The sequence below is a fragment of the Perca flavescens genome, chromosome 1 (assembly GCF_004354835.1).
Source record: "Perca flavescens isolate YP-PL-M2 chromosome 1, PFLA_1.0, whole genome shotgun sequence".
NCBI classification, from domain to species: Eukaryota; Metazoa; Chordata; class Actinopteri; order Perciformes; family Percidae; genus Perca; species Perca flavescens.
In genome coordinates this window covers 14,316,138-14,340,607 of record NC_041331.1, presented here as the reverse complement: position 1 = coordinate 14,340,607, position 24,470 = coordinate 14,316,138, and the positions used below count along the sequence as shown (strand labels likewise).

General features: G+C 41.1%; 1 protein-coding gene across 4 annotated transcripts in view; it reads left to right on the top strand.

Moving 5' to 3' along the window:
• The window catches only part of myo9aa (myosin IXAa), a 131,892-nt gene that overhangs the window by 17,006 nt on the left and 90,416 nt on the right, over positions 1-24,470 (top strand). For all 4 annotated transcript variants that reach the window (XM_028573510.1, XM_028573518.1, XM_028573527.1 and 1 more), the window contains exon 2: positions 11,301-12,265. In XM_028573510.1, coding sequence (XP_028429311.1) covers positions 11,390-12,265 — 876 coding nt within the window. In that variant the 5' untranslated portion in view covers positions 11,301-11,389. The remainder of the gene's footprint in view (positions 1-11,300; positions 12,266-24,470) is intronic.

Below are 24,470 nucleotides of genomic sequence, written 5' to 3'. Positions count from 1 at the left end.
GCGTCAAACATGGTTATTCACCAGTGAGTTAAATACAGGGAAAAGTAACATTTGGCTGCTGTGCCATACCCTCATGTTTCAGTCACTTTACCACACAGTGTAGAAAAAAAGGTAACCTTTGTCAACCATTTACTTTGAAGCGGCCTTATTGGTATGATCCAATAATGGTCCGTACACTTCTGTAAGGGGAAATTGTGTAAAAACAGCACATTGTTAGATAAACTGTAGGACTGGCTGTGATTCCACTGGAATTATTTAATTTAGTTTTAGCCGTTAAATGCTGGTGTGACCAGGCCTAGATTAGCAAACTGTAACCTGCGAAGGCCTTTTTCCTTGATAAGTGACTCAAACCATGACAATTGTTGATGATTAATTAGAACTAACTAGCAAACTAGTTGACTGCAGCTTTCTGTTTCTGCTAGTGTCATCATATAAAGACCAGTTTATGCTCCTGCATTAGATCGACGCCGTGGGTACGTACGTACGTAGGTACGCGGAGATACGGACCCTAAACCTGACCCTATGCCATAGCCTGACGTTCACCTCTTAAAAAAATGTAACTACACGATACGGCGATGCAGACGGCAACGACTGTGATTGGTCCGCTTGGCTGTGGCTTGGTAGCGTCGCATTTCCCCCTACTTATTTCCGGGTTCTCCTTCTCTGTAAACAACATGAAATCAAGAAGAGGGTTACCTTTTCCTGCTACAGCTTTCCGACCGCGGTCAGAAAGCACAGGGGAGATGCTTAGTTTCTCCCACTATGCCTCTAAAGTCGGTACTCTCTTCAAAGCCCATCGCCGTCACTCTCTTACTCACTCGACCACACACTCCCCATGCACACACACACACCCCCATGCCAGCCCTGCTATTCTCTTAAAGAGACACGCTACAACGACACAGACACAAGTGCACAAGTATAAACCTCAGGCCACTTAACGTAGGCTGCGCCGAAAGCTCTGCGCAAGCGTAAAGCTCCCGCAGAAGCATAAATCCGCCTTAAGTCCACACAGGTCCAAACAAGCTGTAGAATTGAAGGGCTTTGTTTGACGAGGTCAAGGCCGCTATCTGTAAGCTACAGCTCCAGGCTGAAGGTGAACTATTTCTGTGGGAAACTGCAGAGGCAGTTATGCTACACATTGATGCATTTAGGTGCAGGCGATGGGGGTGTGTGTGTGTGTGTGTGTGTGTGTGTGTGTGTGTGTGTGTGTGTGTGTGTGTGTGTGTGTGTGTGTGTGTGTGTGTGTGTGTGTGTGTGTGGGTGTGGGTGGGTGACATGTTGGTGCTCGTGTGGCACGTCCACTGCCACTCATCAATCAGTTGACCCCTATATTCCTTTCATACTACAGCTGGGGCTTCTTCTTCTGCACTCTAAAGTAATGCCCACACTATATGTTGGATAAATCTGAAAATTCTGTTGAAAACAACCTGCATCTATGCTAGATTTTCAGGTAGTGTTTGAAAAGTTAAGGTAGTAGTAGTAGTAGTAGTAGTAGTAGTAGTAGTAGTTTGTTCCTGAATCGAAATCTCCATTTGATGCTTTTGAAGTTGAATGACAACACAGACATAAATACAGGTCAATGACCACCCCTGTTTTGTGGTATTGACTTATATTGCATACATTGTAGTAGCTATAGCGAATTAGCACTTGTTTAATAATCTTGTACGTTGTGTTATCTCACTCATGCATGTTTTAATCGGACAGAACCTGCTGCTTTTATGCTCACACTGTACAGATGAGTTGACCGGGTGTAGACGATACAGGGTCTGTTTTGCAATGATGTTCAGATGTATATCTCTGCTTAGTCTCAGTTAAGACTACAGTTTGAGCCACAACATGTAAAATACGACTCCAGTAATATTAAAACAAACCCACACCAGTTTATAATGGATATTTGGAAATCTTTCAGTAGGTAAATCAAGACGACTGAACCGCTCAGACTGCAGACAGCCAACCAAAAGCTGTTCAAATCTGTACGGTCCTTTTTCAGGCAACTAATCAGGCTTTTACCGTGTATTATGTTGAAAATTTCTAATTTATTAAATCAATAGCAATCAATCAGGCGTTGCTCGTCAGAGGACGCATCAAACAACAACCGAATCTGGCAGAAATTCAACCCAAATCTAAAATTAGTCGGTGCAAAAATCGGGCTCAATCTGTACGGTGTCTGCCTGGCTTTAAATGCTTGCTTTCAACATGTCTTCTTAGGCTCCGTACACAACACAGTATTACACTACAGTATGTGGAAGTTCTTTACTTTGATGCTGCACTCGTCGTTTTTTTTCTTCTTTTTTGTAACACTTTCAGTATATCTTCATTATGTCAATCAAAGTACATTCTTATTCTTAGCAGCTCATGCCTATCCCTTTTTTTGTTTTATGTTTTATGTCTGAAGTGCAATTTCCTCTGTAACAGTGAGGTGGGGTTGGGCCTGTTTTTGAAGGCAGTGTAGACGTATTAAAAGCCGAGAAATTAGTTTCTGTGTGGTATGTATACTGCATAACGGCTCTGTGTGCCTTATCGGTGTCTTATTTGGGCTGTAATGCACTGCCATAATTAGCATCTTCTTTGACCCATGTGAGACAGGCAGACACCAATAATCTAAGCACACCCTTTTGTTACAGAGTATTACAAAGTACTTTCCAAATAAAAAAGGTATTCCCATCATGTGAAATAAATATCAAATTGATTTCATGACCGCAAACGTACCTGTACGATATTGAATCATGCTTTACCATCATCGTTTTATAGTACTTATGGTTGCTCTGTGGTCTAATGGTGGAAATTAAAACCGATCAACAACAAAATCTAACAAATTATTTTTCTGCACAAATTACACAATATTTATAAAGTAGTAGAATTATTATGGCCAATAATATATGTCCTAAAATGGCAATACAACTAGTAAATACAAGATAACACACGTCTTTAGGGCTGCCACTTCTTAGTCGATTAGTCGACTAATTGGTCGTTTTGGTCTTAGTCGACTAAGATTTCTTTAGAAGATTAGTCATTTTTTATGCTTATTCATGCTTTATTACTTATTTCCAAGAATTTTCTGAGCACATTTATGGTAAACACAAGATTTAAAGTGGTGCTTTTGCAGGATTAATTGTGTAGAAACTAAGTTTTACAGATGGTTAATTAACTACATTTATATTGTGCTTTTCTAGTCTTAACCACCTCTGAAAGCACACAGCTCTGACAATTAAATCAACTAATCGATTAGTCGACAAAATCGTATAAGTGTTAGTCGACTAAGAATTTCTTTAGTCGAGGACAGCCCTACATGTCTTTATGTGATTCTTTATGAGCACGCCGAGTGAAACCTCTAATGGCCTGTAGCTCTGCTGACTGGCAGATGAAGGATGCATTGATTTGTTTTCTAAATTTAAGGGTTCATAAATGGAGCATCCAAATAACATTGCTGGAATACCATGATATTTATACTAATGGAATTATTATCAGTATCTGCTTTCACAAGAGGTTTGACTGTCTTTGTTTCCCAGTAATAAAACAAAATGGTAGTATTATAAAGTATTGGACAAATATGGACTTTGGCTTAAATAGCCAACATTACTAAAAGGGTTTAGCCAGTCACTTGGGAATTTTACATAATGTTACGCTGTGTGCAGATAGTATCATTAGAAGATAATTGTTATCAGCCTTTACCCTGGCCCCGATTAGGTCAAAGATCTTGGCTATAGCAACACTTGATTGCAAACTCATTTCTATAACTGATGGAAACCAAATGTACAACAGTAAGAAACTATCGTTGCGATCTTGTGACATGGAGCTAATAAACATAGCAGCGTTTGGCACCACAGAGCTGTCAGATTTTCCAGTGAACCCATAAAAAAACGTGCACACAAGATATGAAAGTTCACAATCCAGTGCCAACTTGCACGCCTTGGTGTAACGTGCATAGAGATTCCCAGTGGCTAAAGGTAGAGCAACATTATTAAGCCTGAATACACAAGCTTAGCCCTGATAACACACACACACACACACACACACACACACACATACACATACACACACAGACACACACAGCTTTTTGTAAGGGTGACGTCTCATCGTAGAAAGCTGACCAAACTTGATCCTTTATTCCTCTGCAACAATGGCAGCCATTGAAGAGGCTGACTCACATGGTGAAACTCTCCTCGGTTTCCTGTCAGACGGAACCTCCAAACAGGCAATGTTCAGAATACAGAGAGTATAAACTAGGGATAGTTTTTGTCAGTTTGCAGATTATCTGTATCTGCGTTTTATTTGCCCGATAACCGATAAAGTTAATCAATTAAAATAGTGCGCTACTTTGGCTCGGCTACACCTCCGTGTCTGTCCCTCTGCTTCGGTTTCACTCACCACTGAGTCTGACTTAAATGTCCCACAACACCATCTGACTATCTTTTACTGTGTATTATGTTGAAAAATTGAAATTGAGATATATATATATATATATATATATATATATATATATATATATATATATATATATATATATATATATATATATATATAATAGCGGTTCAAGGGTTTCCCCCAGAAAAGTTGTTAAGCCCTGTGGCAAGTGTCATTTTTTTTGTATTTTTTTTGACGAGGGCCCGGCTGGGGCCAGTCCCAGACTGATTGCAGCGTTCATGTAGAGCCCAGTAGTTTCTGCTCTTAGCACAGACTTAAAGTTGGGTCTTATAGCTTTTTTAAATTCGCAATTCCGTCCATGATTCTGTTATCGCTAACTGGAGATTTGAAAATATCACTAGGTCTAAGTTTCCAACCGAGCAGCCCCACTGCAACTGTAGTTGAAAAAAGTCTTAAAACGTACATTAAAAACTAATTCCCAATTTCTTAGGCCTGGTGGGGTACCAGGCTCACAATACACTGAGGGAAACGCTGGGTTCCAAATACCGGTTATCTGTTTCATTAACTACTACTAATAAGTAGTAGTTAATGAAAAACCAGTACCGGTGGATCCTTAGTGTATACTTCTTCTAATTAGTCATTTTCAGGCAAAAAAAAGATGGATAAATATGCAAGTTGTTGATTTAAAAAAAAAAAAACAATAGGGCTCCACCCAGATGTGTTGATGTAATACAGTTTAAAAATCTGTCCACCTGTTAAATGCATTTTGCTTTTATTAAATCCACTGCATTTGAGAAGTGAGCTGGATCCCAATACAACACACCACTGTTTCCATGTTTCACTCATGCTCCAGGTTGTTTTAAGCCGCCCATCCAAGTACAGATAAGTTCCAACATAACTCTTGACTTTAGTGAACTCTGATAACATCTGACCTAGGTTTAACTCAAAGCAAGAACACGTGTGGTTTGTTGTTTTACATGTTCAGAATTAGTTTTGTGTGATTTCCAGCTTTTCTGTTAGTGGAATTCGAAGTTGAGATTGGGTCTGTTCTAGTCGGCTGGTCCCCTGAAACCGATTCCAGGTCAAGATAACTTGACTGTGATTCCTAATCTCTGAGCATTCAGGTGATGTAGCCAGATCTCTTTCTGGTTCCTGTTCTTCAGTGTTTCCCATAGATTAGGAAGCAATGGGTGGGGAGAATTATTTTCGTAACAACACGCAGTTGGATGCTCCTCCTCTCCTACTTCAGTGCCTAACAAATCTATCTCTCTCTCTCTCCTTGACCCTGTCTTTCACTGGTTGAAGCCTGTAAATACTGTATACAAATTAAAAACCATAACTAATTCCACTGGTCGGACTGATGCCTCCGGTTCAGGCTGGTCCTCATCCTCAACGCGTGCCTTTTACAGTCGCGGAAAATACTTTTCGATAGGCTACTCATCTGGATTGAAGCAGCAAACATTCAGTGTAAGAGTAAAAAAAATTATTTGTTCACAGTTGCTACATATAGTGTTTTGACTTCGACAACCCAACTGCATTTTTGCCGCAAACTTGCAACTAGTTAACTTTCTAAAGCGGGCACAATCGCTTGTTTGCTAACTCCAACATTAACACACTGACAATGTTGTATTCAGAATATAAAATATTTTCATAGCACTTTTTAATCTGTGATAGTGTAAAGGTGTTCACGAGATAGATAACCAACCTTTTGTAAACTTGTGAATTTTGCCAGCCGTCTTCTCTCTCTTTATGGATGTGTGTGTGTGTGTGTGTGTGTGTGTGTGTGTGTGGCTGTGTGTGTGTGTGGCTGTGTGTGGCAAGTGAGCAGGGAAAGGAAATGCAGCGGAGTGTGTTTTTTAAGTAGTGTTTAAAGGCCCAAAGATTGAGATGAAGAAGAGGGCGTGCAGTGGGTAGGTTGCCTCCAGCTGTCCCCTGTCTGCTTTGTTACTTCCTCCAGGGCACAAACCTCAAGCGTGTCTACAACAAAGCTTTTTTTTAATTTTATGTGACAAGCAGACACACATGCACAGCTCTCAGGTGAAGTGACATCATGTCTCAAACATTTCTCTTCTTTGCTTACTTTGTGGCTGTATGTTTGCTACTTTGAGGTCGTGTGCGTGTGTCAGATGGCTTAGTTTAAAAACTGCAACAATTGTGATTACTAAGTTTAAAAGTTTTTAGTATCACAGTTGTCCTTTCACATGCAGTTTTTTTTTTTTTTTTGCAGTCTGGAGAACAATGGTGTAGGCCTGAAGGATAAATATTTGTTATCTTTTATTCTTGGACACATGAGTGACCTTCACAAAGACATTATTGTGCATCCCTTGGACAACGACTGAATTTGTTCGGGTGGTTTCAGTCCCAAAATTCTTTTTTTACAATTCTATACAATGTTTGCATTTTTTAACCCAGACACCGATATTCACTTTATCACTTTTTCCAAATTCAGAGCAACAAGGAGCTTGTAATCTTTAAATGTTCACTCTTTTGCTTTCAAATTTAAGATCCAGAGAGTGTAAGTGAAATAAAAACCCTGTAGTTTCCAAATGGAATCGGTTTCGCCTCTCTCCTGTCATTACAGCTACCTCACCACTGCTACTATGGCCACCACTATATCGGGCAAGGTGGAGAGTGGGGGTGTGGCCTTGACCAACTGCCACTTTGCTCGTTTGAAAGCCATGGGACCTTTAACTTGTGCTATCTTTCCTGATTAGAATGAAGTAAACACCTGTTACCTTGTAACTAGAGCTGGGCAATATATCGATATTATATCGATATCGTGATATGAGACTAGATATCGTCTTAGATTTTGGATATCGTAATATCGTGATATGGCATAAGTGTCTTTTCCTGGTTTTAAAGGCTGCATTACAGTAAAGTTACGTCATTGTCTGATCTTACCAGACTGTTCTAGCTGTTCTATTATTTACCTTTACCCACTTAGTCATTATATCCACATTACTGATGATTATTGATCTAAACTCTCATTGTGTAAATATTTTGTAATATTAATAGTCAAGACTACAATATCGTTACGGTATCGATATCGAGGTATTTGGTCAAAAATATCGTGATATTTGATTTTCTCCATATCGCCCAGCCCTACTTGTAACATTATCCCTTTCAAAACTGAGCTGCCAACTATTTATCAACAAGGATTAAATATAAAGAGGTAAAACTGGTCTGATTGTCTGTCTGTCAGAAGACCAGAGCAGCCCTTTTTTTTTTATTATTACTATCAGGTAATCTGTATTTGTAGGTTACAGCATGTAACATGCTGTTGATACCAGAATCGTTGAGGCTTTTAGTGCCCTGAATGTTTAGTCTCATCTCATTTATCTATTTGTGCAGAATGATTATGTTTAATCTTTTAAATGTTGTCTGGAGAATTTGCTGAATAATAACAGCGTTAGTACTTTTCAGATTGACTTTATTATTCAAATAATTTGCTGGTTTATTTTTAAATGATTGAGTCATTATTGATCATTAATGTGTCTGACAGTCGATGAAGCAAATGGCTTAAAATGTGCCCCCGTATACCTTTACATCACATCATCCCATCCCTCAATCCGAGCAGGATTTCCCTCATGCCACCTTGGTCCATTCTGTTGTTAATGTTGTCTAAATCTATCAAAAGCGGGGCGGCCTCTAGCTCACCCAATAAGAGCATGCCCCCATGTACGCTGAGCGCCCTGGGTTTGAATCCAACCCTTTGCTGCGTATCATCCCCTCTCTCTTTTAAAAATTATAAGATTATTTTTTGGGGCATGACATGCAGCAAAGGGCTGCAGGTCGGAGTCGAAACTGCGACCCGCTGAGTCCAGGAGTTAACCTCTACATATGGGCGCCCGCTCTACCAACTGAGCTATCTGGGCGCCCATCCCTTCTCTTTCTCTCCCACTTTCCTATCTTTCCACTGTCGCTATTGAATAAAGGGAACCCCCCACCTCCAAAAAAAAAAGGGAAAAAAAGACAGCAATGGCAATATTGGGAGATGTTCTGTGATTGGCAAGTTTTGCCAGTGTTTTCCCAGAAGAGTTGTCCATGAGTTGGTTGTGCTCGTGTGATGGTAAACAGAGAAGCAGCCAGCATGACCCTGTGCTGTCCAGCACTGCCACAACCCTAAATCCTCCTCCCCCAACTCCCTCCCTATCCTTTAAGCAGCGAGCTGACCATCTGTTCCAGGCGCTGGGCCCTAACTCAGTGCACAAAACACACTCTCATACCTACAGTCATCACAGTCAAGTTATTAATACCTGTGTGTGTGTGTGTGTGTGTGTGTGTGTGTGTGTGTGTGTGTGTGTGTGTGTGTGTGTGTGTGTGTGTGTGTGTGTGTGTGAATGCTTTGTCTGAGGTTAAAAAGGTGATGTGTGTGTTTTGTCTCATATGGGCGTGTGTCTGTATTTGGAAAGATGAGAGGTTCTGTGTGCGTGTGTTTGTGCGCCTCGTGGTCATTATCATAGTTGCTGAGGCAACACATGGCATCAGAGGTTGTATATGGGGCGACAGGAAATGACCCGGTGTGCAGAAGCCCTGTGTGCTCCACTCTGCACACCAACTGTACGTGTCCATGTTCCAGTTCCTGATTTTACTTTTTGTTGTTGTTGCTGTGGTCATGCTGCACATACGGTTTGAAAGTAGGTGAGGAATATCCTCCTTTTTGTTCTTCATGAATCCTTATTTTGAAGAATTTTGGCTGTAAAGACAAAGTGTTGTTACTTATTATTATTATTATTATTATTATTATTATTATTATTATTATTATTATTATATAAATGCATATAATGTACAAGCTGCAATATGCTATTAGCAGTCACAACTGCTCATTCAAATACGAACTGTTTGCCAAATAAAATACGGAAAAGTAAAAGTTTGGCTACACTCTTTAACAGACCGTTTGGAAGGTTGGCATGCTTCAGTCACATTTGTACCTCATTCATGTGTAGCTGTGATGTATATTGAGTATATTATGTTTTTCTTACTCCAATTCAGAAAGAAAAAGGCAGCAGGCCGCTTATGTTTCATTAATATAAAGATGTGTAAATCAAGGAGACAGAGACGGATAAAATAAGACTTTTAAAGGCCTAAGACTGGTAAAAGATGAACTAGAAAGTGAAACTGCCAAACATTTGCTGGTTCCATTCTTAAATGTGGGCATTTGATCCTTTTCTTTGTCATACTACATGCTCGTAAACTGAATATCTCTGGGTTTTGGACTGTTGCCTGGACAAATCATTACTTTTGAAGACACTACTTTGGGCTGTGGGAAATTTAACCGGGCATTTTTCATCTTTTTTTTTGGGAAAAATCCATTTTAGAAGATACAATATACTAGTAATTTATGCACAAATTCTAGCTCTTTATAGACCAGAATACAATGCAGCCACAACACGTTACTCACTGATTTAATAGGGGCAACTTCACACAAGTAACTCATCATTCCTTTTTCTACCTATACGAAAAAGCCACAACTGATAGCAACAAGTTGAAGCTCATCCCTCTGCTTTGAAAAGCAGCATCTAAAGTAGAAGTCACTGAGACGAGTGGAAAGAAAGTGGGTACAACATAAAGACAAATTACAGCGCGTCACGTAACAACTCCTGGAATGCATTTAACATTTCAGACTGATACACACATAAGATTGTAATGCCATCTGGTAAGGAGGAATACATCGGCTGTTGCAATGTAGGCTTCATCTGTGGTTAAACTGACTCTTTGGCTGAAATAAACACCAAAAATGCCTTGTTATTTCTGCTTTATCCGTATTAAACCCATCAAATGTGAATGTAAAGTAACATGGGGCTTTACTCACGGATGACCAGAGCTTGCTATGTGTTCTCCATAGTATACATTTCAAACAACTCCCTTTGTAAGAGACATGTTTACATGTTTGGTTTGAAGGCTAATTATTTACAGTTATGCACACGCATGAAACTTGTACGGCCCCCTGACCTCCACTTCCATCCCATGCAATGCTGAAAATATTGCTTATCATTGTTTGTTTTTAAATAGAATTTTTTTTGTGTGGGTATTTTCAGCCTTTATTTTTGACATGACAGATGTTGACATGAAAGGGGAGAGAGCGGGGGAATGACATGCGCAGGTCAGAGTCGAACCCTGGCCTGCTGCATCGAGGAGTACATTTCTATATATGGGTGCCCGCTCTACCAACTGAGCTATCCGGGCGCCCGGTTATAATTTTTTTTAACAACATTTTGCCTGTGCACGCTTGCATGTATCGCATGGCTGTTCCTCAAAACTAACTTTAGGTTCATTGACACATTCCGATTTTATTAAATCTTTGTGCTACAGAACTGTCCAAAATCCTCATGATAGCGAATAAATCTCAGCGCAGCAGAGAGTTTTTGTCAGCAGCTCAGTCACTCGTCTCTTTCTCTCTCTCTGTGGCCTCCTCTCACCCCATGATGTCCCTCTGCTGTGTATTAAAGAGGGAACTTGTGAATGGCGAGATTGTGTCTTCAGTAAAGAGGGTGGCAGCTGCTGGTGTCCGGCGTTGGCGAGAGCTTATGTGTGTGTGCTCGGGAGCGTGTATGTGTGTGTTAATGGTAATCCCGTAGATCCTGATGACTTATCCTTCATCCTTTATGAGTATGCGTGTCGAGGCTCCAGCAAAATAATTTGTCCCTTGAGTAGATTACATAATGAGCACATAAAGTCTTTGTGACATAATCTGACAAATTTCGTAATCTGCAGTGGGCTGTGGTTTTGTTTTTAGATCAATGCAACAGTTGGTAGAAGTCTGCTTTCGTTGCAGTGCCATACCGTATCATTCCTGCTAATGCTTTGCTGTTTTATTTCATTAGTTGTGTAATCGGTCTTTTCTGTGTAAGCTTAAAAAACAAGTGCCATTTTTAGTTTTAGACCAATCCTAAATCTTTAGGGCATTAATCAATCTTTTGTCCTCTGCTTCACAGTGGTAATGTCTTGAATCGGTGGCCTCTCTCCAGCCCAGTAAAGGACGTGCCAGTGCCGGGCTGCCGCTAATGGGAACTCCTGTTCTGCCATGAGTGCTCGCGATGGCGTTGGTGGCATGGGCACCCTGGGCCGGCGGCCGCGCTTCGAGAACTCTGAGTTCACCGTGCGCATCTACCCAGGCGCCCTGGCCGAGGGCACCATCTACTGCCCGATCAGTGCCCGCAAGACCACCACAGCCGCGGAGGCCATCGAACGTGTAATTGAACGGCTGCAGCTGGACCGCACCAGGTGTTATGTTCTGGCTGAGGTGAAGGAGTTCGGTGGGGAAGAATGGATCCTGAACCCCTGCGACTGCCCCGTGCAGAGGATGATGCTCTGGCCCCGGGTGGCACTAGAGCACCGCCCGCTGTCTGGCGGCGAGGATTACCGCTTCCTCCTAAGGCAGAAGAACCTAGACGGCTCGATTCACTACGGCGGCAGCCTCCAGATGTGGCTGCAGGTCACGGAGGAGCGCAGGCGCATGGTGGAACGTGGACTGCTGCCACAGCCCGAGGCTCAGGGCGACCAGGCCGATCTGTGCCGCCTGCCGGAGCTCAACGAGCGCTCGCTGCTGGACAACCTGCGCTCGCGCTTCCGCCAGGAAAAGATCTACACGTACGTCGGAAGCATCCTCATCGTCATTAACCCCTTTAAGTTCCTGCCCATCTACAACCCCAAGTATGTGAAGATGTATGACAATCATACACTGGGTGATTTGGAGCCACATATTTACGCCGTGGCGGATGTGGCGTACCACGCCATGCTGCAGAAAGAGAGAAATCAGTGCATCGTTATATCCGGGGAGAGCGGATCTGGGAAGACGCAAAGCACAAACTTTCTCATTCATCATCTGACCGCCCTCAGCCAGAAGGGTTTTGCCAGCGGAGTGGAGCAGATCATCTTGGGGGCCGGGCCAGTACTAGAGGTGAGCCAAAACACCAGCATTCCGCGTTTCAGTAGAAATGTTTTTGTTGCTTGCGAATGTGGCCCGCTGATTACAAAGCTGTGCATTTGAGACAAGAGGCTTGGCCTCGAGTCAGGCCTGAGTTACAATAATGACAACTTGAGATTTGACTTCTGCGAGACTTTGTTGATTTGAGACTTGACTCCCAAAAGACAAGACGTGACTTAAAAAAAGCAAAACTTTTACAGACAACTTCTGTGTCTGTAAAATCCCAGAACAATAAAAACTAAATTAGACTATGTAAGTGAGGTATTTTATAACTATGAACATGAATGATGTCATCACCGGTGTTTGGGGTGATGCGGTTATTGTCACAGCCCTAAACGTAAAAGACTTTGACTTCACATATCACAAAAACTGTTGTATGCTGTACAGATTGCAAAGCCAATCGAGGTAAACTTGTGATATTGAGCTATATGAAATTTGACTCTGGGCTTGGGACTTGGATCTGGGGGATGAAGTCAGGATAATTGATTTCTTTTAAAGACCAGCTTTATGTTGAAGTGTTAGTTGCTGTCCCTTATTAAAAAGTTCTTATTATATAAAGGAAACGTCTGAGACTTCTCTGAAATGGCTTGAGACTTAACCTAGATTTGTGCCAAAAGACATTCATATTGTTTTATTGGGTAAATTACTACATTAGAAGAGAATGGCAAAACAATCTGTAGATATTCAGGTTATTAAATACCAATATGTGTGGGGGCTGATGTTTGCCTGTATAAATGGATTGATTCCTGCCACCCTACTTAACATGACTCGCTGTGAATGTTGAGTTTCTGTGTGGATTTCAACATCCGTTACACAACACCGCTTAGCCACAACTGTCTCTATGGCTATCCCCGAGTTGTGTCTGCCCCAATACAGATGTTTATTGCACTTTTCAGTCCAGCTGTGTGGGGATTATGTAGCACACAGAGGATCTCTCTATCTGCAAGTGGTTGAAGTGGTTACAGTTGTAGATTCTCGTTTTTTGTGGTTGTGACCATTTTTGTTTTGTTTGCACAGTGGAAAGATCGTCTCAAGGTAGACCTTGTAGAGGCCCAGCCAAAGGCTGTGAAGGAAACTGGTTGTTTTCATATCACTCAATACATTCCATTCATATTCTTTTTTTTTTTTTTTTTTTCTACTTCAGGGACCTGTCGCTTTAAGGCATGCCAGTCAAGAGTCCTTAACAAGTTCACAACCGCACATTGTTTTCTTATTTGTCTTCAACATCAACTGAATTCCTGATGGTTGCATAACACCCTTTAACTGTATGCACAATGCTGCCGGTCAAGAAGGCAAATAATGGTTGCTTATTGTCAAGAGATCACTCCCTGTCCCGTCACCCGACCACCTGCTGTTTGCATTTGATTGACAAAGAACAGGGAAGTGCTCACAGAAATGCATACATGTTTTCTGGTATTTCTTCATCTGGGTATAGTCAGCCGTGAATGTACAACTGTGTTCATAATCTACCAGCCAAATATATATTATTTATTAGAGATGCACAGATTACAACTTTCTAGGCCAATTCAGATTTCCGATCTTCTTTGAGTTAGGCCAGCCGATACCGATTTTAGCTGATTCCGATTCAATTTTTTTCCCAACCACTTTACAGCACACACAAATATTTATTTTCTATCTTTTTTTTAATAGAACATTTTGCACAGAACATAGAACATGTTTTGGACAGATAATGGATCACTATAAAATAGACTAAACTATAGAATAAACTATATAAATTACTCCTGATGTGGGAAATTCACACACATTTAAAGTGCAATGTTAGAACCATTTCCTTCTTTTCACATCCATTATCCAACTAAAAAAATGTGATTTTGGTTTTTGGTGTTGTCCCTCCACGCTCTACTTTTTCCTTGCAGGTGTTGCATATTGCAAACTTGTTATCTTCTGCACACACGCTGAAGAATTTCCAAACAGCTGACATTTTGCAGGTTAATTCACGAGGCACATGTGCGAGAAGAGCGCGGACACGCTTCACACCGCGAGTGGGTACTCGCCACACACGGCGGAGAAGTTGAGAGAAAGGAAAAAAGAGACTGTGCTGTCGCGTCCGTGTGTGCGCGCGTCCTTGAGAACTGTAACTCGTATAACTTATGTTGTCAGTTAATTGTAGTGTTGATCGGCATGAAATCGGCATATGTCACACTGACCTGCCGGTCGCCGGTCATGGCCGAGCACGTGAAAACCGTCCATTTCCGCTCACCGGCCGGTCTATCGGTGCATCTCTGTTATTTATTTATATATATTATAGCCACTACTGGAGGTGATGTCTGTTTTAAATTAATATCTCTGTCCAAAAGCTAATTATTAATGTATTTCAGATCTCCCCTATGTAATACAATACCAGGGTTCCCAGCATCAATGTCAAGTTGAAACTGGCAGCTTAGAAGCCAAGTTCAAAGGTAACCAGCCAGACTACAATCTTTGCAACAAGTAGCTTATACGCTGCGTTTTATTGCCTTCGATTTAGCCAACACAGTTCTCAGGAATGCCATTGTGTGTGTGTGTGTGTGTCTCCGTGGTTAATGTGTAAGCATATTGGGTTAATCCTCAACTCAGCAACACGAGTGAGTAGTTTTGAGTGCAGAGGAGCAGCCTTTAATTGTTTGCACAGTAAGATTGCTTATCTGCCCGCTGGTGATTGATACCAAGGATGGAGCTGCGGCGCTACTGCAGAGAGAGATCGGGAAGAGGAGGGGAGGAACGGCAGCCAACGTTACGTCATAGGAATACTTTGTCTTCATTTCCATGTAGCTCTTCATTCAGGAAAGTAGACAAGTACATGCCTCATCACGGGTTTTGTCAATGACGTGAAGACGGTAAAATGTACTGACCTCTACTGGAGTTAATGTTCTCACATCTTAATGTAAAGAGCATTGAGTTTATCCTTGTCTTCTGACATACGCCATTTGTTTTCAAGAGCTCTGCCTCAGTGTTCTTGAAGGGGAACTCAGATTTTTCCACATCAAAGTCTGTTCGCAGGTATTTGGGAGTACTGGTTGTATGTGGAAAAAGAAATAGTTTAAAGCCACAGAAAACAGAATGAGCTGCGCAAAGTCCAATAAATGTAAATGCCTGAGGAGAATTCAGGCTTATTGTTTACCAGTGTACACACCCGGGGTACACACTGGTGAAAGTAGGTGTATTATCAGTAACTTGAAGTTTAATTTAGTATTACCTTTCCTTCCTATTTCCAGGCATTAATAACTAGACAAGTTGAAAGGACTGATATCCCAGACAGACCAGGACAGTGTGGATCTATCACCCTCAAGTTAACCAGACCCATGTTTTCCTGCTGACTGTCAGTCGCAGGGCATGCTCACCCCGAGGCATAAAAAAATATATAGAGAGAGAGAGGTTGTTTTTTTTAACTCCTGATAGAGAGTATCACTTACAAGAGTTTTTTTTTGCGTGTCTTTTTTTGGAAACCAGCCAACAGCTGCAGTTCCGTGTTAAGATCCTGACAGGCCCTGTCACTCAAGGGCTTCAATTAATGAAACTCGACTTGATGAAAACATAAACCATGTTGTGCTGGTTGAATAAACACGGCGAGTTACGGTATTATGGTTGAACATGGTTATTATTCTACATTAAGGCAGTTAGAGATGTGACAAGCTTCAATTGTGGGTTGGAGTTTAAAGGGGAGTAGACTAATTTTAGTGATCCTACCTTCAACACCTCTGTACTTCAACTGACCCTGCAGAATGAAGACTAAAACCAGCATATGTGACATACAGCAAATACTTCACCTGACGTCGGTTTAGTGCTTATCTGTCATTCCTGAAGTTGTTTTCCTTCTCGTGTCAGATATGACAGAAATTTAAGTTGAGCTTTACATTCCCGGGACTACATACTTGCACACTGGAATTTAATGTTTGAAATAGTTTTGGTGTTCTTCATCTTTTGTCTCCATGCTAACATGGAACATGGCATGTAGTAACTATGGCTATGTTCACACTTGGCGTCTCTTTTTAAAACTGTTTTACATTATGATCCTATTGAGTAAACCGTGTTTTCAAAAAAAGTCGTGAGCGCTTTTTTAAACGCCACCGCCGACTTTTTCTTCTTCTGCAGCTGCAGTTGAAAAAGGTCAAACTTTTCTGAAGAAAAAAAAAAAAAAAAAAAAAAAACGCCCTACGTCAAGCTCTTTTTTGACATCCGACCAATGACAAACGGAATAGCCAGACCTGTTATTTTAATAGCAAGAAAAAATGGAGTCAGAGCACAGCGAGTTACGATATGAATGGATTCTCCCTGTACAGGGAACTCTCTTTGTTTTATGTAACGTTAGCAGCTTCTCTCTCTCTCTCTCTCTCTCTCTCTCGGTTCTTTCTCTAGCTCGCTCCACCGCTTAGTTTTATCTAATGTTGGCACCACTCCACATAGCGGTCTAGCTAGGATACTGTAGCAGTAGCTGTTATAGCAACAAAAGACGCTCTCGGCTGCTTTTTGGAATACAAACGCTGCCAGTTTTTTTTTTTTTTTTTTCACTACAAAAGAGCCCTAGTCAACTTTTTCTTGTCAAAAAAGACGGCGAGTGAACATAGCCTAATTTAACAACAATATATAATAGAATCTTTAAAGATTTTCCCCAATCCACAACTTGCTGTGATTATATTAGAAGACTGGCACAAGCTGTATAGCTGTAGATGACAGACAGCTATGAAGGAAAGCTGTTAGCGCAGCGTTACTATTAAAGCCCATTTGCTGTAGGTTTCTCTGCTTGATCTCCATTTGTTCAACAGTGCTCATCGGTAATGACAGGTTAGTGCAGATGTCTTGTCTTTGCTGAGTTTGTTACATAATAGGTTACCTTTTCTCTCTTTTTAGCTCTTTGTGACATCCCTACAAAAGACCAAACAAGTGTTGGATTAAAGATTGATAGATGCAAATGTATCTTTCGATAGTTTGGAGATGGATTCTTGGTGTTCTTATTTATACATTGATTTGTGGTTTTCTTGCACTAGCTAGTCATCATCTAGCGTTTAACTATCACCCAGGCTTTAAATCCAGATGTCTGCCTGTCAAGTCTTTGGGTTTTCAGGCGTCCTCCCTGACTTTTTAAGAATGATTTACAGCACAGTCGAGGAATGAATGTCCTATGTAGGTATGATAATGCAAGATATATGTTTTAAGATGCTACAGGATGGGGCATCCTGGTAGCCGAATGGTTAACATGACCGCAACGTCCTATCCCTTATGTTTCCTGTATATCTCAACAGCATCGGCTATCAAAAATAAAGGCAAAATCACTCAAAACTATTTGTAAAAATAGAATACAGCAACCTTAAGTATGGATGTCTTTTTTAGACTATAACAAATTATAGGATTTTACGTGATTTTGTGTTACCAATAAAGGGCAATATAATGCTTTACTATTTCTTAAGGATCTGGTTCAACGTTGACACACAGGAAGCACGGTTATTTGTTTTTACATGTGAGCCAAGTGACCGCTTAATATGAGCTCAGCTGTCTTCTGTTCTCCCCCCGGGTCAAGAGGGAGAGTATTGGGTTACCTCACGCCGCTCACTCTGACAGTGCATCATCAGGATCTGCTTTCCAAGACCAGGGAGGAGGTGTCACAGGGCATTAGAGCAGAAGTGTGTGTGTGTGTGTGTGTGTGTGTGTGTGTGTGTGTGTGTGTGTGTGTGTGTGTGTGTGTGTGTGTGTGTGTGTGTGTGTGTGTGTGTGTGTGTGTGTGTGTGTGTGTGTGTGTGTGTGTGTGTGCGTCTGCCGCGCTGCCGCGCTGCCGCTGCCAAAGGATAGACCTACTATCGTGTGCATAAATTCAAAGTCATGCACAGAGACACAAATGCTCACAATCATTGTTTTATGGCAACGTCAATACAGACATACTGAACATAGACTTTAATGAATACTAACAGCCTCCACTGTACTGTGACCGTTAAACCTGCAGTAATCCATATCTTCGTTACTAACATCAAAAAGCCACTCCAATAATGCAGAAATTCTTTTTCTTTTTTTTTTTTTTTTTTTTTTACCTAAAAATATTTATATTTTGTGCATGTAAAAGCACCTGCAGGCCTTGTCGGCCCCTGTGGAGCTTCTGTTGTGCTCCTCCGTCATTCCCGGCCAACAGAAACACTCCCCGTGTGAGTCCACACAGGTCAGCAGTTTCACCTCTCAGCATCTACTTCACTGCTACCTCAATGCAATCGGACACAGAAATGCGCACACACACACACACACACACACACACACACACACACACACACACACACACACTTGTACATTTAGAAACCATCTCCTCAGAGCCCCACGCTAACACTGAGTAGGATTAATGTGTGTATTACTGGGATCTCCCCCAACTGGGCGGGGTCGAGAGAGACTTACTGTGCCCTGAAAGTGTTGTTTTCCTCGGGCCAGGGTGGAAAAATAGATGAGATGAGAGAGAGAGAGAGAGGCGGGGAATGATCAAGCACTGTTCATGTGCAGGCCTTTCAGTTGAGTATAACATTACAGTGCTTTGTGTTTTATTAAGGTGAAACCAGGGCAAAGAGTGAAATACTACATAGCATGAATGCTTACACAATGGGCTCGGCCTATGGGCTGCATTCCCCGGTTGGGTATCATGTAAAGTGCAAGACCCAACACACTGCAGCAAAGTTACACAAGCAATTTACCACAGAATTGTTTGTGTAGTAACTTGAGGTTAGCGGTGTTAGTTTTTGAGCAACTACTCTCCTCACCATGTTCTAAGGATTACGTAACATCAAGCCATATGTTTGGAGTTGTTTGCTCTGGGTAGTCCCAGGCGATCAAGGGAAGGCTGATCTGTGACGGACACGAGTGGTAGAATCATGTTCAGAGATATCTTAATTTAACGGTTATCTCGGTTACACTTTACTTGAAGGTATCTACATAAGAGTGACATGGCACTGTCGTGAAGGTGTCATAAACATTATGAACAAGTCCTAAACGTTTATGACATAACGCTTCTTTTAGTAAGTGCAATTCGATTTTTGTCATGACAAGTTATGGTTAGGGTTAGCGTAAGGGTTTGGGTTCATGTATCATGACTGTGTCATGAAAGTGTCATGTGTTCATGACAGTGTCATGTCACTCTTATGTAGATACCTTCAAGTAAAGTGTTACTGGTATCCCTTTTATTGTCTGTCAATTATCGTCCACTTGTTAGCACTTGAATTAACTCGGGAGCAGTAGTCTTCACCTCACATCCAGGCTAGCCGCTAGCTTCCTTCATTGCAATTTCTAATTCAGCATTTTTTATTGGAAAAAAAAATAAGCGTGTTCCTTAGGTTTACTACCATATTCATGCAAAAAAAAAATGGCATCCACTTCATCACTAACCATTAGGCATGCTGCGGTAGTCTGCGTTTCCGGTGTTATACGGTGGTCGGGCATTCACTGATGATATCATCATTGCATTACTTGCATCACTGCTGTTTTTTATACAAACAAAATAGAAATTGATACTTTAGTGGGTATCGGTGCCCACTAAAGCGTGCTATCAAAGTCGGATGACGAACTGTACAAATATAAACTGAAGAAAGTGTTTGCTCCGTGCAGCAGCAGCAGCACAGAGTAGCAGGAGTCGCGTAGTAAAGAGAGTTTACTGACAAGACGATGGCAAAGGATTTGGTGTCAGCAGAAGCACCGATTTGGCAATATTTAACCGGTAACGTGATGTTAATGAGGCGATCTGTAAGCTGTAACCTCTGGCAGCCACCTGGTTCACGGTGCAGCTGCGCCCGGCTCTGCAGCGGAAGCTCAGCCGGAATAAGCGCTCTGCAGATATTGAGCATTATCGATGATCAATATCAATACCGTGACTTCGATACTGGTTCCGGAACACTACTTTTTTTTCAATACCAATTTTATAAAATCCATTTTAACAAAAAGAAATTATGGCAAAATCTTTTAATTTATTTTCCCGCTCATACTACGTGAGCAGGTCTCTCTGTGTATCGTAGAGTTTTTACTGCGTGACTTTATGACCTGTAACGTTAGAGACAGCTAATCACTAGCATTATTAGATCTTGGTAGAAGCATGCTGCATGCTGATTGGCTCACTGACGCCGATGAGATTTACTCCTTTAGGTATTGAATGATGAGGCATTTTTTGATACTCGATACTATAGAGGCAATTCGGTCGGTGCCTAAAAAAGTATTGACTTTGGCACCCAGCCCTAATAATCAATAACACCGGTGTTTTCACCAGCTTATTAACTGGTGGGACAATTTAATCACAGACTTTTAGTCTTACATTAAGGTAAATTCTTTTAGAAAGCAGCAAATCCTCAAATTTGAGAACTTGGAACCATCAGATATTTGGCATTTTCACTTGAAAAAAGACCTAAATAAACAATCGATGATCAAAACTGCTGCCAGTTAACTTTGTTTTGATTGACTAATTGTTTTCACATAGTGTCTGCATAGGAAAAGTACAAATCTTCTTAAATGGAACCATGTGGGAGGACATTGTAGCGCAAAATAAGATTTGAGTGTTTTGAATGACGCTGAAAACGTTGACAAAACTTGATTGATTTAGTTCAGAATTAGGGCTGCACGATATGAGGAAAATATCCAATAGGGATTATTTTGACTGATATTGCGATATGATTCACGATATTGGAGGGAATGATCGTTTTTGTATCATTATTCTCATTTTCATTGAAAATTATTAACATTTGAAAGAAATTAAAATGATTTAAAGTGTGATTTTTTTTTTTTTTGAGGATCTGTACCAAACAAAGGTCTTTTTCTTTAGTCTGTAGGATAGGATTTGTAGGCTCTGCAGCACCACAATACTTCATTCAGAATGGTTTAACACATATTTTGCCATTAGCAAATATTATTATACGATTTGGATATTGCACTAGTCCATATTGCGATTTTGATACAATTGTGATTAATTGTGCAACCCTATTCAGAATCCAGATAAAGTCCCAAAACATTGTTAGATTACTGTCAAATTAAAGCAGTGACTTTCATTTTTAAAAGCAGGCGTTACTCTTTTGGTTAATGTAAGGTAAAGGTAAAGGTACTTTATTTGTCACATACACGTACATGTAGCAAAATTCATTCTCTGCATTTAACCCATCCCTCAAGGGAGCAGTGGGCAGCCAATGACAGCGCCCGGGGACCAACTCCAGATCTGAGCCAGTGCCTTGATCAAGGGCACTGCCTGGAGAACCTAGTACATGTTTTTAAGAAACTAACAAGCAACAACTGTTAGGGCTGCACGATTATTTTGATCAATATTGAGATCACGATTAATTATCACGATTATTTGTTGATTTAACCAAAACAAATTTTATTGTCACATAGGCTAATTATAACTGCTTTTACATCCATATTGTGCTACATTCCTGCTAATACATCCATATTGTACTACATTCCTGCTAATACATCCATATTGTGCTACATTCCTGCTAATACATCCATATTGTGCTACATTCCTGCTAATACATCCATATTGTGCTACATTCCTGTTAATACATCCATATTGTGCTACATTCCTGCTAATACATCCATATTGTGCTACATTCCTTCTAATACATCCATATTGTACTACATTCCTGCTAATACATCCATATTGTACTACATTCCTGCTAATACATCCATATTGTGCTACATTCCTTCTAATACATCCATATTGTACTACATTCCTGCTAATACATCCATATTGTACTACATTCCTGCTAATACATCCATATTGTGCTACATTCCTGTTAATACATCCATATTGTGCTACATTCCTTCTTTATTGAAGGATACTGTGAAGGAGTATGCCATTTCAGCTGTTGTCCGACCACTTTCCAGACAGTGGTTTATGGAGCGCTAGAGTGGCTTTGCAAAAACTTTGATAAGGAGGATTCTATGACGCATTTTAAATATCGCTCGATCACGCAAATTTGATCGTGGGAAGCCCAAATCGTGATCGTGATTAAAATTTGATTAATTGTGCAGCCCTAACAACCGTATGTACTTTGTAACACCAGCGTTACAACTGATGGCATTTTGTTCAGCTCAAAAATGAAGAATGGCAATTACTCCAGCTGTTACATTTCACAGTTTGTTATCTCTCCAACCTGGTGCCAAGCTCTTATTTTCCTCTGGAGCCGTATACATGAAGACTGGTACCACTGGACGGGTACACACTGTTCCTGCTTTGTCAACTATTGAGGGCCGTGTTGATACAGCCTCTCGCTCGGACTGTAGCAGCTCGAGATCAGAGGTTCCACAGAGATTCGGTGGAGCCACATCAGCCTCAAAGGGGGTCCGAGTGATTTGTTTGACTTCTAAACCCGAGTGTAGTTTGTGTTGTGCAGCAGATCAAAACAAAGGATAATTAAACTTCCCTCCATTCTCCAGCTGGGTTTTTATTTGGTAATGAAAATAGTTACTTGGTGGCTGCCCTACATCTGTGCAGATTAGCACAGATTTTATCAGCACACATTGTATGGCCAATAAAGTAGCATTTCTTAGGGGATGTGTGGGCTTGTCTGTTATGTCTCCATTTCCACTTTTTGAGCCAACTAGTCGGTCGTCGGCAACAGATGCTGGCTGCAGCCCGACAATGTGCCCGTTTGTGTCCCCACACAGGCTCTTTTATTTACGCCGGGGTACACCACAGTTTGCAGGTGCCTCGTCGGCATCGCACGCACTCACGCGCACACTCCCACACACCACAGTACTCGCTGTCAGACTCGAGCAGCTGCCCTACTGCCCTGACTACACCTGCACCAGTGTGTCACATAGAAGAGATGAGATGGACAGAGACTGCTTTATTCTGTATGATGTGAGAGTCCAATCACAGGGGTCCTGCTCTCTTCTTTGTAGTCTTTAAACTAAATTACTCCGGGGCACATCTGTGTTGTCAATGCCTTCAATTATTAGAGTTTATGTTTTATATTCAGTAATGTTTATATTCAGTAATGTACAGCTTGGACAATTAGTAGCTTGACATGAACCTCAATCTTCTTAAATATGAAATATTTCCTGTTTTTCTTTGTCACAATGGACATTTATCACTAGTTTTTTTTACATTTTATATACCAAATGATTAATCAAATAATTGCAAAAATAACAGCACATTAATTGATAATGAAGATAATTGTTAGTTGCCGACAGTCATTCAGGAAAAAAATGAACTCCTGAAGTAGCAAAAAAAGTTGTTTTGTTTCTCTTACTGCAGATGACAAAGACCCACTCTCTGTCCTCCCTTCTGTTGCTGTGACTTTGTTCATCTGCAGCTGGCCAGATGTTGCCTTCCCCCTGTCCTCTGATTTTGCAAAGGAGCGGATGTTCAGGACTTGTTTTAAAAAGCCTCCTCTCTGTAGGAGTGGCGACAACCGAAAAGGAGAGAACTGTCCCCTTTTGCTGATGCCGTTTTACAGAAACTGTCTTGCGCTGCGCTGTCTCAAATTCAAACATTTCCAAATTCAGTAGAATATCTGAAGGAGTAGTTACGATGTAGGAGAAGTAAGGTTTTTGATTATTTATATTTTATATATATTCTAAAACCCTGAAGGTAATTATTAAAACCTTTTCAGACTAACATCTGAAACCACCTCTTGCCCTCCTTCTGTTCCCCCAGCAGATTTTCCATCCTTGTGATTTTGGGTATCAATAAAGTCTGTTGCATAATTGCCGAAAGCACGCCCTCCACTCCCCACTGGAGTTACATAAATCCTTGCAGGTGACTTCTCTCTGCTGCGAGGTTCTCATTGGTGTGGTATGTGGTCATCTTGTGCTTCTCAAATGTCCAGATGTGCTTTAATAAAACCCATTGTGAAAAACGGCACACATCTGGAAGGCAGCAGAACACATGAGGGATGTCACCCCCGGAGCAAGAAGTTGTTCATGGAAAGATCATTGCTCTGTATATTTTCCGGTAGTTTGTCTCGGAATCGTCGGTGCCAAGTTGCAGAAAGTTAGATTACATGAAAGGTGGTCATCTCTTCTGGACATGAACGTTTCAGCAAAGATAAGATTGCACTTTTGTACACCTGATAAGTTATCACTGCAGGAAATGGAAAAGCAATTATGGAGTGTGCTTATCATCTTCCTTATTCTCCATCCCTGTATTCCCTTCTTCCTCTGTTGGCCCACAACTACAATAGCGGTCTGTTTATCTCCACTGGCCCATCCCAGTGAAAAGATAAGTGTCACT